Below are 13,616 nucleotides of genomic sequence, written 5' to 3'. Positions count from 1 at the left end.
TCTTGGTGTTGAAGAGTTGACTAGATATCAAAATGAGTGAAGGTACTACAAAAAAAAAAGAAAACTATAGACCGATATAATACCATTTATGAACATAAATGCAAAATCCTTAACAAATTATAAGCAAATTGAATCCAGTAGTTCATAAAAAGGACAGTTAATATGTCATAAGGAAATAGGGTTTATTCCAGAATGCAAGATTGGTTCCACATTTGAAAATCAATCAGTGTGATATACCATATCAACAAAAAAAACATAGTAGGTTCAGGAGTTGTAATCTTGTGTAATTTTGTGTCTTTTTTATATAACATTATTGTATACATGCCATAAATTCCTTACAGTAGCAAATTTTATATCTGTGTAGCCATTTCCCTAATATTGGATGTTTAGATTGTTTCCATATTTTCAAAATACATTTTCTAAGTTTCTCTAAATTGGGTGAAATACACTCTACCACAGATACCTTTGAACTTACTATGGAAAGAATGAAATCAGTCACTTGATTTTAGAGCATGTAATTAGTGTTGGTTAAAGACTTAACTTCAGACTAGTATTTGGCCACCAGGATAGAAGTTTAGTATGTTCTTGAGATCTGTTTCTAATAGTAATTATTCTTGATAGCTTATTATTTTTATTTTTTTAGAAAAATTATCTTTAAGAATGTGACTGTGGCTCAGTGTTTTTATATCATAATGACATATGCTTCTGTAAATCTGCTATTTAAGGATAGTTACATCTTGTGAAGTCTTTCCTTGGCCTCTTAGATGTCTGAGCTTTGCTTGTCTAGTAGAATTGAATACTCCTTTATCATTCCCCTAATATTCTACATATAAATTCATGTCATAGGACTCTGAAACCCTTTTTTTTTTTTTTTTTCGGTACTTTTTTTTTTTTTTTTTTTTTTCCGGTACTTATATTTACTTTTTAACATGTCTGTTGCCTGCTGTCAGACTGGGATGGGACTCTGTCCTGTTGCATTATATACCTAATCACTAGCATGGTTAGATATATGGTAGATGCTTAGTAAATGTGGTTTTAGAGGTCTATTTAATAATCGATTTTCTCTATAGAGAAGAGTCCAATTTATACTTGAAGATGTGCTGTTTCTAAGAGAGTTACCCTTTGTTACTTGTTTAGTCAGTATAGTGCCAGACTGGCCTGCCGAGTGCAGATGTGAACTGAGAAAGCAGTGATACGATGCTAACCAATTTTCTGTTCACTTGACAGGTGTGGGATTATGAGACTGGAGATTTTGAACGAACTCTTAAGGGGCATACAGACTCTGTACAGGATATTTCATTCGACCATAGTGGCAAGCTTCTGGCTTCATGTTCTGCGGATATGACCATTAAACTATGGGATTTTCAGGGCTTCGAATGCATCAGAACCATGCATGGTAAGAGGTGGAGGATAGCATTTTGATATTAGTTTCTAACATGGTATTCCAGAGAGAAGGATAATGTTTTCTAACAGTGTGCAAGTTTCCTACATTCCATTCTTTTTTTTTTTTTTTTTTTACTCTTTACTGGGTTTTAATTTTACAGTGTTAACAGTAGTCAAACACAGAAATCTTAATGGTTCTAGAACAGACTGTGTTTTTTGTTTGTTTGTTTGTTTTGTTACTCACATCACTCTTTTATTGGTCAAATCAGTCATGCAATCAACTGGGTCCCTACATTCAATTCTTATTGTCTGTAGTGGAGGAGCATATGATGTAGATAGTCCATGGATAATCATGGTAATTGAGAGTTGTTTTCTGTTATGAGGTTTTAAGTATCTCTTAGTGGTTATAAAATACTTGTTTTCACAAATATTTTTGAATGAGAAAAACTGCTAGGACATCTATGTGTTCTTGAGAAGAAGAGAAAATGAATTTATTGGGGCTGTTTTATTGTTTCTCATTTTTTGCAGTTGGGAAACTGAAGTCAGAGTAGATGTAGTAAAAGCTGGAACCCATATTCCTTTGCTTACTTTTTAATATTCCACATATACTATAGTCTCATTGTTAAGTTGTTTTCCCAGCCCTTGTCATGGAGACTGTTTTCTGAAGCAGTTTGGCTTTATGGAAAGAGCATGGGCTTTGGAATCAGATATCTGGGTTCCGATTCCTACTTGTTTACTTAACGGCATTAGGAAATTGTAAGCTCTAATCTATAAGATGAATAATACTTAAGTATTGAATTAAGAATTGAAGTCATAGGGTTGTTGTGAGGATAAAATGAGATTGTATACTCAAATCATCTGATTTAGTACCTGGTACTTAGGAGGTGCTCACTAGATAAGGATTTTTGTTGTTTTTTTAAACATGTTGAAATATGAATGTTTGGGTTTTATTTAAGGAACACATACTGTGTTAATAAAAAATTTTTTTAAATTATTATCCAGTGACATTAGCACTTGAGTAAGCTGTGTGACTACACAGATGGTGTAATTTGAATGGTATGCTTCCCCGCCCCACTCCCCCAAATTAAGTGCCTTAGGGAAGCTTACAGATCAAGGGAGTTCTGTTGAATCCTTTTGTAAAATCTGTATTTGTTTCTTTAAGTAGCCTGTATCTTATTGCTCTAACTTAAAGAGTTCTTTTATGTTCCTTAAAATAATGTGATACTTATAAGGATTCTCTGAGGCTTTTTTGCAAAGGATAGCTAACTAGCATTGTGAATAATGCATTTTATTTTTTTTATCCCTATGAATATCAACAACAACAAAAATAATTTTTAACAACTATTTTAAATATGGAACCAAATCCCCATTTTTCTTATCCATTCTGTTCATCTCTGTAAATCTTATTTCTATCTTATATCTTAGAATAACAACCATAGAAAATTTTTTTTTTTAGTGTTCATAAACATTCAGTGTGTTAATATATTCAAATGCTGATGATACTGATTCCCTGTGATTTTAAAACAGTTGTACAGGTTGAAATGTAATTATAAATTGAGCTGGCTGCTTGTTTCATTGTGGATTATTTTATTGTTATTAATCCCTTAACTTTTTTTGTGTAAATCCAGGTTTCTTATCAAATTTATATAAAACTCCATTGTATTTAAAGTTGCTGTGATATTTGAAATCCCATGATGAAATCTCAGGTGAACTGAGGTTTAATTGCTGTTGATGATATATTATTTAATATGTTACTGTGTTTTGTGTTTTAGGCCATGACCACAATGTTTCTTCAGTAGCCATCATGCCCAATGGAGATCATATAGTATCTGCCTCAAGGGATAAAACTATAAAAATGTGGGAAGTGCAAACTGGGTAAGTAGATTTAGTTGAAAAGGCGTCAGCTTAAAGAGATAATATTCAACAAAAAAACCCACAATTATATTCTGATTGTTCCAGTAAATTTGGCTGTAACCCAGAATGATCACCATGACAGTTATATTTTAAAACTTAAGTTTCAATCTCTAAATGTCTATCCAAAAGGAACAGAAATTATGAAAGAAACTATATCCTTGAGAGCCATTTTCTGTGTGATGGCTTATTTTCTCTGTGGTCTTCTTTTAGGTTATCTCTCTGGGTTGAATTAAAATGTAAATAACATTTGTGCAGGTATGCCCCTATTAGGCTTAATTTGGTTGTGCTTAGAATTACATGATTGTTATAATAAAACCTTACTTAACCTACTGGTTTTGTCCAGATTAGTAAGAGCATGCCTTTTCCCCAACATGGCTAGAAATATTTTTGTTAGGTTTACTGTGTGTGCTTAGTTAAAAGATTTTATTTCTCTCTATTTTTTACCTTGTAGATTTTGATTTGGTTAGCTCCTTAATGATACTTCCATCAGCTTATTTTAACTGATGTTTGACTTTCCAGCCTGTCCCCATCTTTTATTAACCAGGAATGTATGTGTATTCTGTTGACTTGCATATGATGCCATTCTCTTCATTCCAGTGCATAGCTAGTTTTGTATCACTTCTGGGAAGGGTCCCAATGATTGCCATTCACGATGCAAACTATTACTTATTTTGATAGCTACTGTGTGAAGACATTCACAGGACACAGAGAATGGGTACGTATGGTGCGGCCAAATCAAGACGGCACTCTGATAGCCAGTTGTTCCAACGACCAGACTGTGCGCGTGTGGGTCGTAGCAACAAAGGAATGCAAGGCTGAGCTTCGAGAACATGAGCATGTGGTAGAATGCATTTCCTGGGCTCCAGAAAGCTCCTATTCTTGCATCTCTGAAGCGACAGGATCTGAGGTACTGTATGATTTATATGTTATGTCATGATTTTGTTGCTAGTATCTCAGAACTTTAAATAACCTTCCTGATTCTCTATTTCATGCCATTAATGCATTTAAAAATCTGCATCCCAGAATTCTGAATCTTGAAACTCTTTACTGTTCCAACTTGCAGATAGATGTGTTTATATTTTTTAACTAGTGGTTACTGTTGCTGTCAGCTGACCCTTGATGTGTGCTGGGATGGGGGTTCTCCTGAAGAGTAAAAGTGGTCATTTAAATTAGTCAGAAATGTCATTGTTATAAGAGTATACCAATGCAAAAAATAAAACTTATGGGAGAGGTTTAAGTTATCTTTTAGAAGAATAGTGTTCCTTAATGAACATAATTATTTTATTTATAAATTTATGGTGAAATGTAGTTCAGCATTTAAATATTTGTTTTAAATGAATATTTTATATGGAGGCCTCTGATACTCTTGATCATTAGAAACACTAGCTGAATCTGGAGTTATATTATTTTTTCATGATTCTTAATTTGTGCTCTTCATGATTTCATTCTTTGTAATTATTACCTTAAAATTACAGAATAATTAATTCTGTGAATAAGTTGTATGAGCCAAAATTGACCACATTGCTTTTTTTTTCTTTCTTTCACATTTCTTTTTTATAGAGACGTTCCTATCATGGGTTTTTTAAAATTACATTTTAATAAATGAAGGAGGATTCCCCATCCCTCCACCCCCCAATTATTTTTCAAAATGAATCTTCTATTGTAATCTCTTTCTAGTTGGCTGGCTTGGTTGCATTTTCAGATTTTTTTTTTTTTTTACTGCCACCTGGTGGTGTTTATGTACCATATGTCATAAATTCGTTGTGGTTGGACTTTATATAAAGGATAAATTAAATAGTTCTTAAATTGTTTGTGATTACAGAAGTCTTGAGCAGTAAATTTACCATCCATTGGTGTTGTAGAAACTGAATCCTAATCTAAGTGGAAATTTTCTACTTTTATATTATCTAGGTCCTTCCTGTGTAACCTAGGTATGTCAAAAGACTTCTGTATTTCAGTAGAGAAAAACAAGATGAATAAGTCCTGGATATCTGATGTACATACAGCATGGTGACTAAAGTTAACAGTACTGTATTGTATACTTGAAATTTGCTAAGAGGGTAGATCTTCAGTGTTCTCATCACACACAAAAAAACGTAGTTTTGTGAGGTGATGTTTACATTAATTAGCTTGATTATAGTAACCATTCTACAGCGTATACATGTCTCAGAACATGAAGTTGTATATATACCTTGAATAGATACAATTTTTATTATTGTCAGAAAATGTTTTTTACCAAATTAGAAATATAGATCATTGCTAGGTAGTTGTCATTTAAAGTCCTTACCTAACTTCTTGCCTGGGAAACTTAATTTTTATATGTTTTCTGTAGACTAAAAAAAGTGGCAAGCCTGGACCATTCTTACTGTCTGGATCCAGAGACAAGACTATCAAGATGTGGGACGTCAGTACTGGCATGTGCCTTATGACCCTTGTAAGTTTGCATCATCTTACTGCTGCTTTCGCATTTTTACTGTGTGCATATCTTTTTGGGTCAGATGCCTTGTGATATCTTATTAAATAATCTGAATTATTTGAGGTTTTAAAATAACTTCTTTATAAATAGACTTCTTGTCGTTAAGTCCATGGTTGCAGTGATATGGAGGTCATTCCTGTAGAATATTATGTTATACAAAGGGTCTGCAAAGCCAGTCAGTGCTAGGAGGGAGAGTCTAGCCACTGTACCTCTAAAAATCATGTGACATCTCCTGAGGAGGGGAAACAGTAATATTACAGACTCATTCATTTTTTGAAGCTGTTTGCTTTTCGATTTCATTATATTTAATTTTAATATGAATCCTTCTAATTATTACCTATATATTTGCATGTTGGAGTTCATTTGGTTTACATTCTGACATTAATGGTGTTAGCTTTATGACTTGGAAATGTTTATTTCATTTAGGAGCCTATTTCATCTAGATTTTAGTATGAGGATATATAAATGATAGTAGGGGATCTGTGGACATTAATCCAGTAGCAGTTTTTCTAATTTGGTATCCATGTTGGTTTAGAGATTCAAGTGCTAATCATACCTTGAAGTGATTGTCTCTCTGTAGCATATGATAGACACATATGGAAGTATCATCAAGAACTGATTAGAAAATTAAACTCTCCTCTTAGTATTCTGAGCTGAGTTCAGGTATACTATGTTGCTGTTAGAAAACATGATCTACATTTAAAAATCAGAAAGCACGTGCTCTCTTCTGTAACAACACAGGTCACCATTAATTTCCCTGGAGGTTTCTGGCTCCTGTTTTTCAACTGAAGGAGGATTCTTTTCTCTGCTTTATTTTGGTGTGGCCACAAGAAATGTGATTTGATTTTTGTTGAGGCTTCTACAACTCCAGTGATTGGTGGCTTTTACAGATAACAAAGTTTTTGTTTTGTTTTGTAGCGGTACGCAGGCCTCTCACTGTTGTGGCCTCTCCTGTTGCGGAGCGCAGGCTCAGCGGCCATGGCTCACGGGCCCAGCTGCTCCACGGCACGTGGGATCTTCCCGTGTCCCCTGCGTTGGCAGGCGGACTCTCAACCACTGTGCTACCAGGGAAGCCCAACAAAGTATTTTTTTAAGTAAGGGCAAAGGCAAAAAAAGTAAACCAAGGCAAAAGATAATGTCACCTTGGTTGTCTCTTTTCTTTTTCTTTTTTTAGCTCTTTGGGAGGGAGGTTCTTTTACAAAAGCAATATAGCTATTTACATTTTAGAAAATTTGAGAAATAAACAGAAAAGTTAAAAGAAAATAAAAATCACCCTCAGATCACTTTACCATACCTAATAATACCTACCAAGTGTATTTTCGTAGACTAGAGCTGTCCAGTAGAGCTTTCTGTGATGATATTCTGTGTCTACACTATCCAGCATGGTAGCGACTAGCCACGGGCAGCTGTTGAGCTCTTGAAATGTGGCTAGAGACTGAAGGACTGAATTGTTGATTGTATTTAATTTTAGTTTATATTTAAATAGCCACACGTGACTAATGGCTATCCTGTTGGACTGTGCAGTTCTAAACCTTTTTCTTAAATTACTATGTAGATGAATATGGTGGGGGGTTTTCTATGTAAAAATGGTATACCGTACGTACTGCTTTGCAGCAGACTTCTAATTTAGAAGGTATGTGGCAGTTGCTCATATCATCAGATACACTTATTACATACAGTGCTTTGCTGAACGTCTTCGTTAACCAAGTCATCTAGACACATTCTTAATTATTTCTTAGGATTGATTGCAAGAAATGAAACTGCTGGACAGGGGATATAGATAGATGAATGGATGAATAAAGATATGCAGTAAATACCTATATATCCTTCACCTAGAGTCGCCAGTTGTCAACATTTTCTTTTCTCTGTGTGTGTATATGTAGATTTTGTTGAACAGTTTGAAAGTTACTTGTAGACATCATGACACTTGACCCCAGATATTTTAACATGTATCTCCTAAAAACAAGGGGTATTCTGTATAACTATAATAAAATTACCACACTGAAGAAATTTAACATTAATACACTACGTATTTAAATTTTCTCCATTTACCCCAGTAGTGTCCTTTATAACTTTATTTTAGCCTCTGTCCAGGAGCCAATCAAGTATTATATGTTGCATTTACTGGTCATATATTGTTAGTTTCCACTTTCCTTTAACCTAGAATTCCTTAGACTTTTTCCCCCTTTTGTCTTTTTTGGCATTGACGTTTTTAGTGTATGTAGTTCCAATCCACTTTGAGTAATGACTTGCTGTTTTCATAGATGCTTTTTAAATTATTTATCCCTTTATTAAGTCAAATACCTCTTTGTTTTTAAGGTGGGTCATGATAACTGGGTACGTGGAGTTCTGTTCCATTCTGGGGGGAAGTTTATCTTGAGTTGCGCTGATGACAAGACCCTGCGTGTGTGGGATTACAAGAACAAGCGATGCATGAAGACCCTCAACGCGCATGAACACTTTGTTACCTCCTTGGGTATGTACAAGTTACGAGGTTTCTGAGCAGTTAGGTTTTGGGGTGCCAGACCTAACAGTTTTATGTAACCATGTGGATGTTTCCAGGTAAGAAATGAACATGTTCTTTCAGGGCAGAATAGAGAAGATAGGTTAAAAACCTTATGGATTCCTGCCATTTGTTTTAAATTCTCCTTTCTTAACTCTCTCTTTCCATCATCAGCCTTATAATAAAAAAAAATTATTTTCTCCATTGCACAACATTGGTTTGGAAGCTAGAATTATGAAGAGGATGCTTACTGAGCACTCTGATGGGTAATTTTTCTTCCCTACTAGTTTGTAAGTTTCTCAGAGGAACTCTTACTCAACCTTTTTACTCTGGCAGATATATACTATTGTAAACTCAGGGAACTGTATTTACACTTAATAAACATCCTCAGTATCATCTGGACCTGAATCTAGAATTTAAGATGTGAATAAAGTAAAATACAATACACTAGGGTATGATGGATCTAATAATGAAGGTAAAGCCTCAGTAGAATAGGGCTAATGCTTAACCTTACAGGGTCATTAGAAGGATCAAATGTGAATATAAAGCATTAGTACTAAGCCTAGAACACAGTAAGTGTTCAATAAATGGATACATTGAGGCTGTCCTTGTTGTTAGAATTCAGTGTTCATTCAGCCTCAGTTGGGATGAGGATAGTGGGGGAAGTATTTTTTTAGGGTGTTAGTAGTACAGGATATAATCATGAAGGCTCAGCTTCCCTCACCTAGTTGATAAGCTTGATATACCTGCTAGGGGTAGATGTGTGGCTGTGTAGAGAAAAAGAATGAGTATTCCTGGCACTTGGATGTGCTTATTTTGTGGCTTATTAAAAGTTGTATCTGGCTCAGTCTGATTTTAAAATAAGCCTTCTCTTTTTCTTTCAGATTTCCATAAGACGGCACCATATGTGGTTACTGGCAGTGTAGATCAAACAGTAAAGGTGTGGGAGTGCCGTTGATTGAGTTTCATTTGGCCCCTCCTCCCTTGTTTCCTCTGGATGCACTCTGATGATACCATGGTTACCCCATTGAGCTCTGTTTAAATAAATATTGTCCTTTCATGTAAATTATTCTGGATGTAGATTGAGCTTATTAAATGTTACACACAAAGTATTCATGCATGGTGAATCCAAATTGTATACTGTAAATTTACATACGTTGTCTAGAAGTACCATAGGGTTTAAAAACCTGGGCTGGCATTGGTCACACCAGGCCTAAGAAGGCAGAAGTTGAATAAATTGAACTAGGGCACTAAACTGAATAGTTGACAGTGTCGTTTTATGTTGGATTATTAATTCCTGTTTTCCTTTCTGCTGTCTGTTGGTGCCTGACTTGATGGCCTCATTTGGGGGAAAGTGGTGGTTATTAGGGCTTTTTCTGAAATGTGTATCTATGTAACATCACTTAAGTGTGCTTAATAAATCTTCTTTAAGGATGTTAGATAATAAGGCTACAATTCAGAATCTTCTGAACCATCTACGTAATTAATGGGGATTACACATTGGAATTTTTGTCATGACACATTTGCCAAATCAGTAGGATACATTTGTTTTGGCAGCCTATCAAGCAAAGGCTAGTGGTATATTTATGTAAGAAAATGACTGTAAATCTGAAATAAGAAAAATCTCAGCAGCTAATAACAAATCATTTATTTCATTTGGGTCTTAATGCTTTGTAAACAGGTTCAAAAAACACTGTAATACTCTAAGCTTCTGTTTTCCACACTAGACACACTTCTAGTTGTATTCTCCATACTGTTAGACTGTGTAGTGATGTGACTTCCAAGTAGAGTTTAATCTTCCCATTGAGTGTGTCATGGTACAAATCACTATTTGTTTTTGATGTTTTTTAGGGATGTGCAATGTGCATAACATAATGACAAAGAAATATTGAAAAGGTTATGTTGCCCATTTTAAGGGAGTGGGAGAAATACAGCAGTTTGTTTTTCAACATGAATCTGATATCGATTTGAACTGTGTTTAACTTACAAGTTTATAAAAAGACAGGGTTTAATGGAGCGTGCATAAAAATGTACTGTGTTTTCACCTTTTGTTTATGTATAAATGTTTATGAGTATATGGGCCTATCTATAAGTGGATAAGTCTGTATATGTATGTATATCACACACATACAACCTCCATGTCCTTGGGTCCTGGGTTTTTGAAGAAGTGCTAAAACATATAAATAGAATAAATCTTGCTGTGGAATACCATGCTTTAGAACAAATCCTTTTTGATCCTAACGCTTCTGAAAACCAGGTCTGACTCTGTGGGAATTTTTCCCGTCTAAAGGAAAATCACTTCCGTTATCCGCCACCTCCACCCCCAGTTTGGCTGTTGAGCATTTTACACATCCCTGATATACTGTATATTGTGGTCCAAAGTTACTACAAGTAGGTTTAAGAAAATTTTTATCTATGACTTTGAAAACAATATTCCCTTGCAGATTATTAATAAATAATCCCATTGCTTAGCTAACCAACATTTTTTTAAAGAAGGTCATTTGAAAAGTTAACAGAACAATGAAATAACAAAGATAGTTTAACAAAGAAATTTATCCTGGATTGCATTTATTCATTTGTGTAATATGTGATTTTTTAAAAAAATATCCCTTTTAGTATTCAGTGGAAATTTGGTTCCTGAAAAAGACAAAGGGTTAGAGTTAATGTCCTGTGGATACACACACAGAGAACAGGCCATATATTTACTAGAAGCAGCCTTATGTCTAGCTTTTGTCTTTTTGTTTGCTTGTTTGTTTTTAATAATTCCTGAGAGATGTCTCTGGAAGGAAGTGTTTTGAAAACTAATGGCTATTTTTGAGGACAAAAATTACAACTTAAGCTAATTTCTTAAATACAGTAGAATAACTTTCAGGACAATATTGCCTCACAACCCTGCTCACATTAAGAAGTCTTTTTTTGTTTCCCCTTAGCTGTTCTGACTGGATTTTTCTACAGAAGCTATGGAAGATATCTTTGTTCTTGTTTGCTGCTATTTCCTGTCCTATTTTAAGAAATATAAATACATAGAAATGGTGCATCTTTAACATTTGTTTGTACATGTATAAATGTCTTGTATTTTAATTCATTTTTAGCATGTAGCAACACGAATTGTTTAAGGGTAAGCCACAACATCTAGAAATCACTCCTAGATACGAACAATAAAGGAAAAAAATGGTACCGATTTAGGAGGAAACAAAGCCACTGTCGCTGGGTTTTCCCTGCAGCCTGCAGTGACTTCCACTGACAAGGAAAAGCTATCACTCTGTAAACAGTCATCCTTATTGGGAGATTGCCACAGCCTGCTGCTTAGTTGAGTTACCAGACATCCTCCATTTACGAAGCAGCGAACGTTGAATCTCAGGGATGGTCCTCAACTGGATCCAAGTGTAACGAGCCCTGTTTGAATAATGAAGGGGGTGGGGAGAGTGATCCATCCACAATCCGGAAGCAGATTTGCAGAGGTTTCCTGCACTGTTGTTTGACACTGCCCTGTTGATGCCCTTTCTTCCTGTTTCCTGCGTTTTCTCTGTCTGCTGTCTAACCCTGTGCCTTGCCTGGGATAAGTACAATGATGAGGTTACTGGTTTGGATTGTAAGTAGAGGAATTTATTGATTGGTTTAGAGGTTCACTGCTGCTTTGTCACTGTCTCAATCAAATTGGCCACTTACTTAAGAAATAAAAAGCTGGTAGAATTGCATCCTCAGATGATGATTGACCTTTTGTGTGTGTGAAAACAGACATTCCATTGCCACCCTAATACAACGTGCCCAAGAAGTCCTAGCTGCACTCTTGAAAGTGCAAGCCACGGAAACTGGTTTAGACATGGCTTGGAGAATAGTTGCTTTTTGACATGGCCTCTTGCACTTTAGGAGACTGAGACTGTCCTGTTTTGTCCATTGTGGTGTGACCAATGGTGTGCCCAGAGCACTGCTCTAAAACTCACTAGTGTTAGCACGTCGTCAGGGCTGTGGGCGCTCGCTGTAGCCTTCGGAAGCTTTGGCTCTAGATCACCAAGCCCAGTCTCCTTACTGTCAGTGCCCTGCTCTCCTGTTTGCCTCTTTCTGTTTCTATGTGAACTTCCAGATAATATCACTCATTAAATAGTTTTTTTTTTAATTTATTTAAAGAAAAACTATTTAGAAGTAAAGGATATTTTGTTTTGTTGACAGTGGTGGCTTGATAATCCTTAAGCAACTGAAGATAAAATTGTTGAAGGAAAAGGCACTTAAAATGGTTCCTCTCTGTCCAGCTGTATATAAGTCCAGTGTGTTAACTAACCTAGATGATGCAAAGAAGAATCGCCTGGTAGAGAAGCAACATGTACGAAATCGGTGAAAAAGGTTTTGGTTTTTTTCAGTGGGGGAGGGGGAGGGCAAGCTGGATTTACAAGTCACGACTGGACCGAACTGGCCTTTTTATCTTTCCACTATATCATGTAAGTGGCTGCTTTCTTGTCCTGCCTATCCTTCAAGCATCCCTAAAGCTCACTCTGAAGATGGTAGAAACAAAACACACAATCTTCGAGTTAGAAGTTGATCCTGACACTGACATGAAGGCGAACGTTCATTTCATACGAACAGTTACAGAGGTGGTGATTGGAGAAAACAGTTCCCCAGATTATAAGAGTTAACTGAAGATATTGACACAATTTTAAAAAAATCAGTAAAGGAATGTATATAATATTGCTCTTGTGTTTTACAGTAAGATTTGTTGCTCTCAGACTGTGTAAAACAAGATTTATTCATGTTTTCTGCATATTAAAAAAATCTTATTGTACCAATTGGTAAACTATTAAATGCCTATAAAACTAGATGTGTTTTTTTTTTTTTTTTAGTCTTTTTGTGCACAGATTTAAAACCTTTCAAATTGAGTCCTAATAGGAAGCAGGGTTGTGTTCAGCACCAGTCATATGGAGAATAAGATATGCAAGTTGCTAGCAGGGCCTGGATGGAAGGCCTTTCTTCAGGGCAGGGCCAGCACTGCCTTTGCTGTCTTGCTTCCTTCACCCTATTTGCAGGAGGGAACTAGGAGCATAGCTGCAGGGGTTCTTGCCTGAGGGGCCTGCACAACGCACTGGGTCAGGCAGCTCCAGACTGTTTTCCAAGGCTCCACCCTGCCCTCCAGCAGCCCTTTCTGACAGTGACTACAGCTGAGGCCAGGAAGGATCTTTTACAGCCTCAGGGCCCCGGGGAGAAGTGACCCTAACTGCCTTTGTTCTGTTAATGAATGAGCCTTTTAATTCTGCCCAGTGGTCTTGGATTCTTGGAGATTATTAATACTGTTTTTAAAATTTTGGTTGAAATGTACCAAGAATCTTCACCCTTTTCCCAGAAGCCCCA

At 35.8% G+C, this 13,616-nt stretch overlaps 1 protein-coding gene across 1 annotated transcript in view; it reads left to right on the top strand.

Moving 5' to 3' along the window:
- PAFAH1B1 (platelet activating factor acetylhydrolase 1b regulatory subunit 1) overlaps positions 1-13,085 on the top strand; it is a 78,171-nt gene extending 65,086 nt beyond the window's left edge. The window contains exons 6-11 of the mRNA XM_032615723.1: positions 1,228-1,396; positions 3,156-3,258; positions 3,976-4,204; positions 5,630-5,731; positions 8,093-8,249; positions 9,161-13,085. Coding sequence (XP_032471614.1) covers positions 1,228-1,396; positions 3,156-3,258; positions 3,976-4,204; positions 5,630-5,731; positions 8,093-8,249; positions 9,161-9,234 — 834 coding nt within the window. The 3' untranslated portion in view covers positions 9,235-13,085. The remainder of the gene's footprint in view (positions 1-1,227; positions 1,397-3,155; positions 3,259-3,975; positions 4,205-5,629; positions 5,732-8,092; positions 8,250-9,160) is intronic.
- The last annotated feature ends 531 nt before the right edge of the window (positions 13,086-13,616 follow it).

Source organism: Phocoena sinus, chromosome 20, assembly GCF_008692025.1.
Source record: "Phocoena sinus isolate mPhoSin1 chromosome 20, mPhoSin1.pri, whole genome shotgun sequence".
NCBI classification, from domain to species: domain Eukaryota; kingdom Metazoa; phylum Chordata; class Mammalia; order Artiodactyla; family Phocoenidae; genus Phocoena; species Phocoena sinus.
This window is presented reverse-complemented; position numbering and strand designations above follow the sequence as displayed.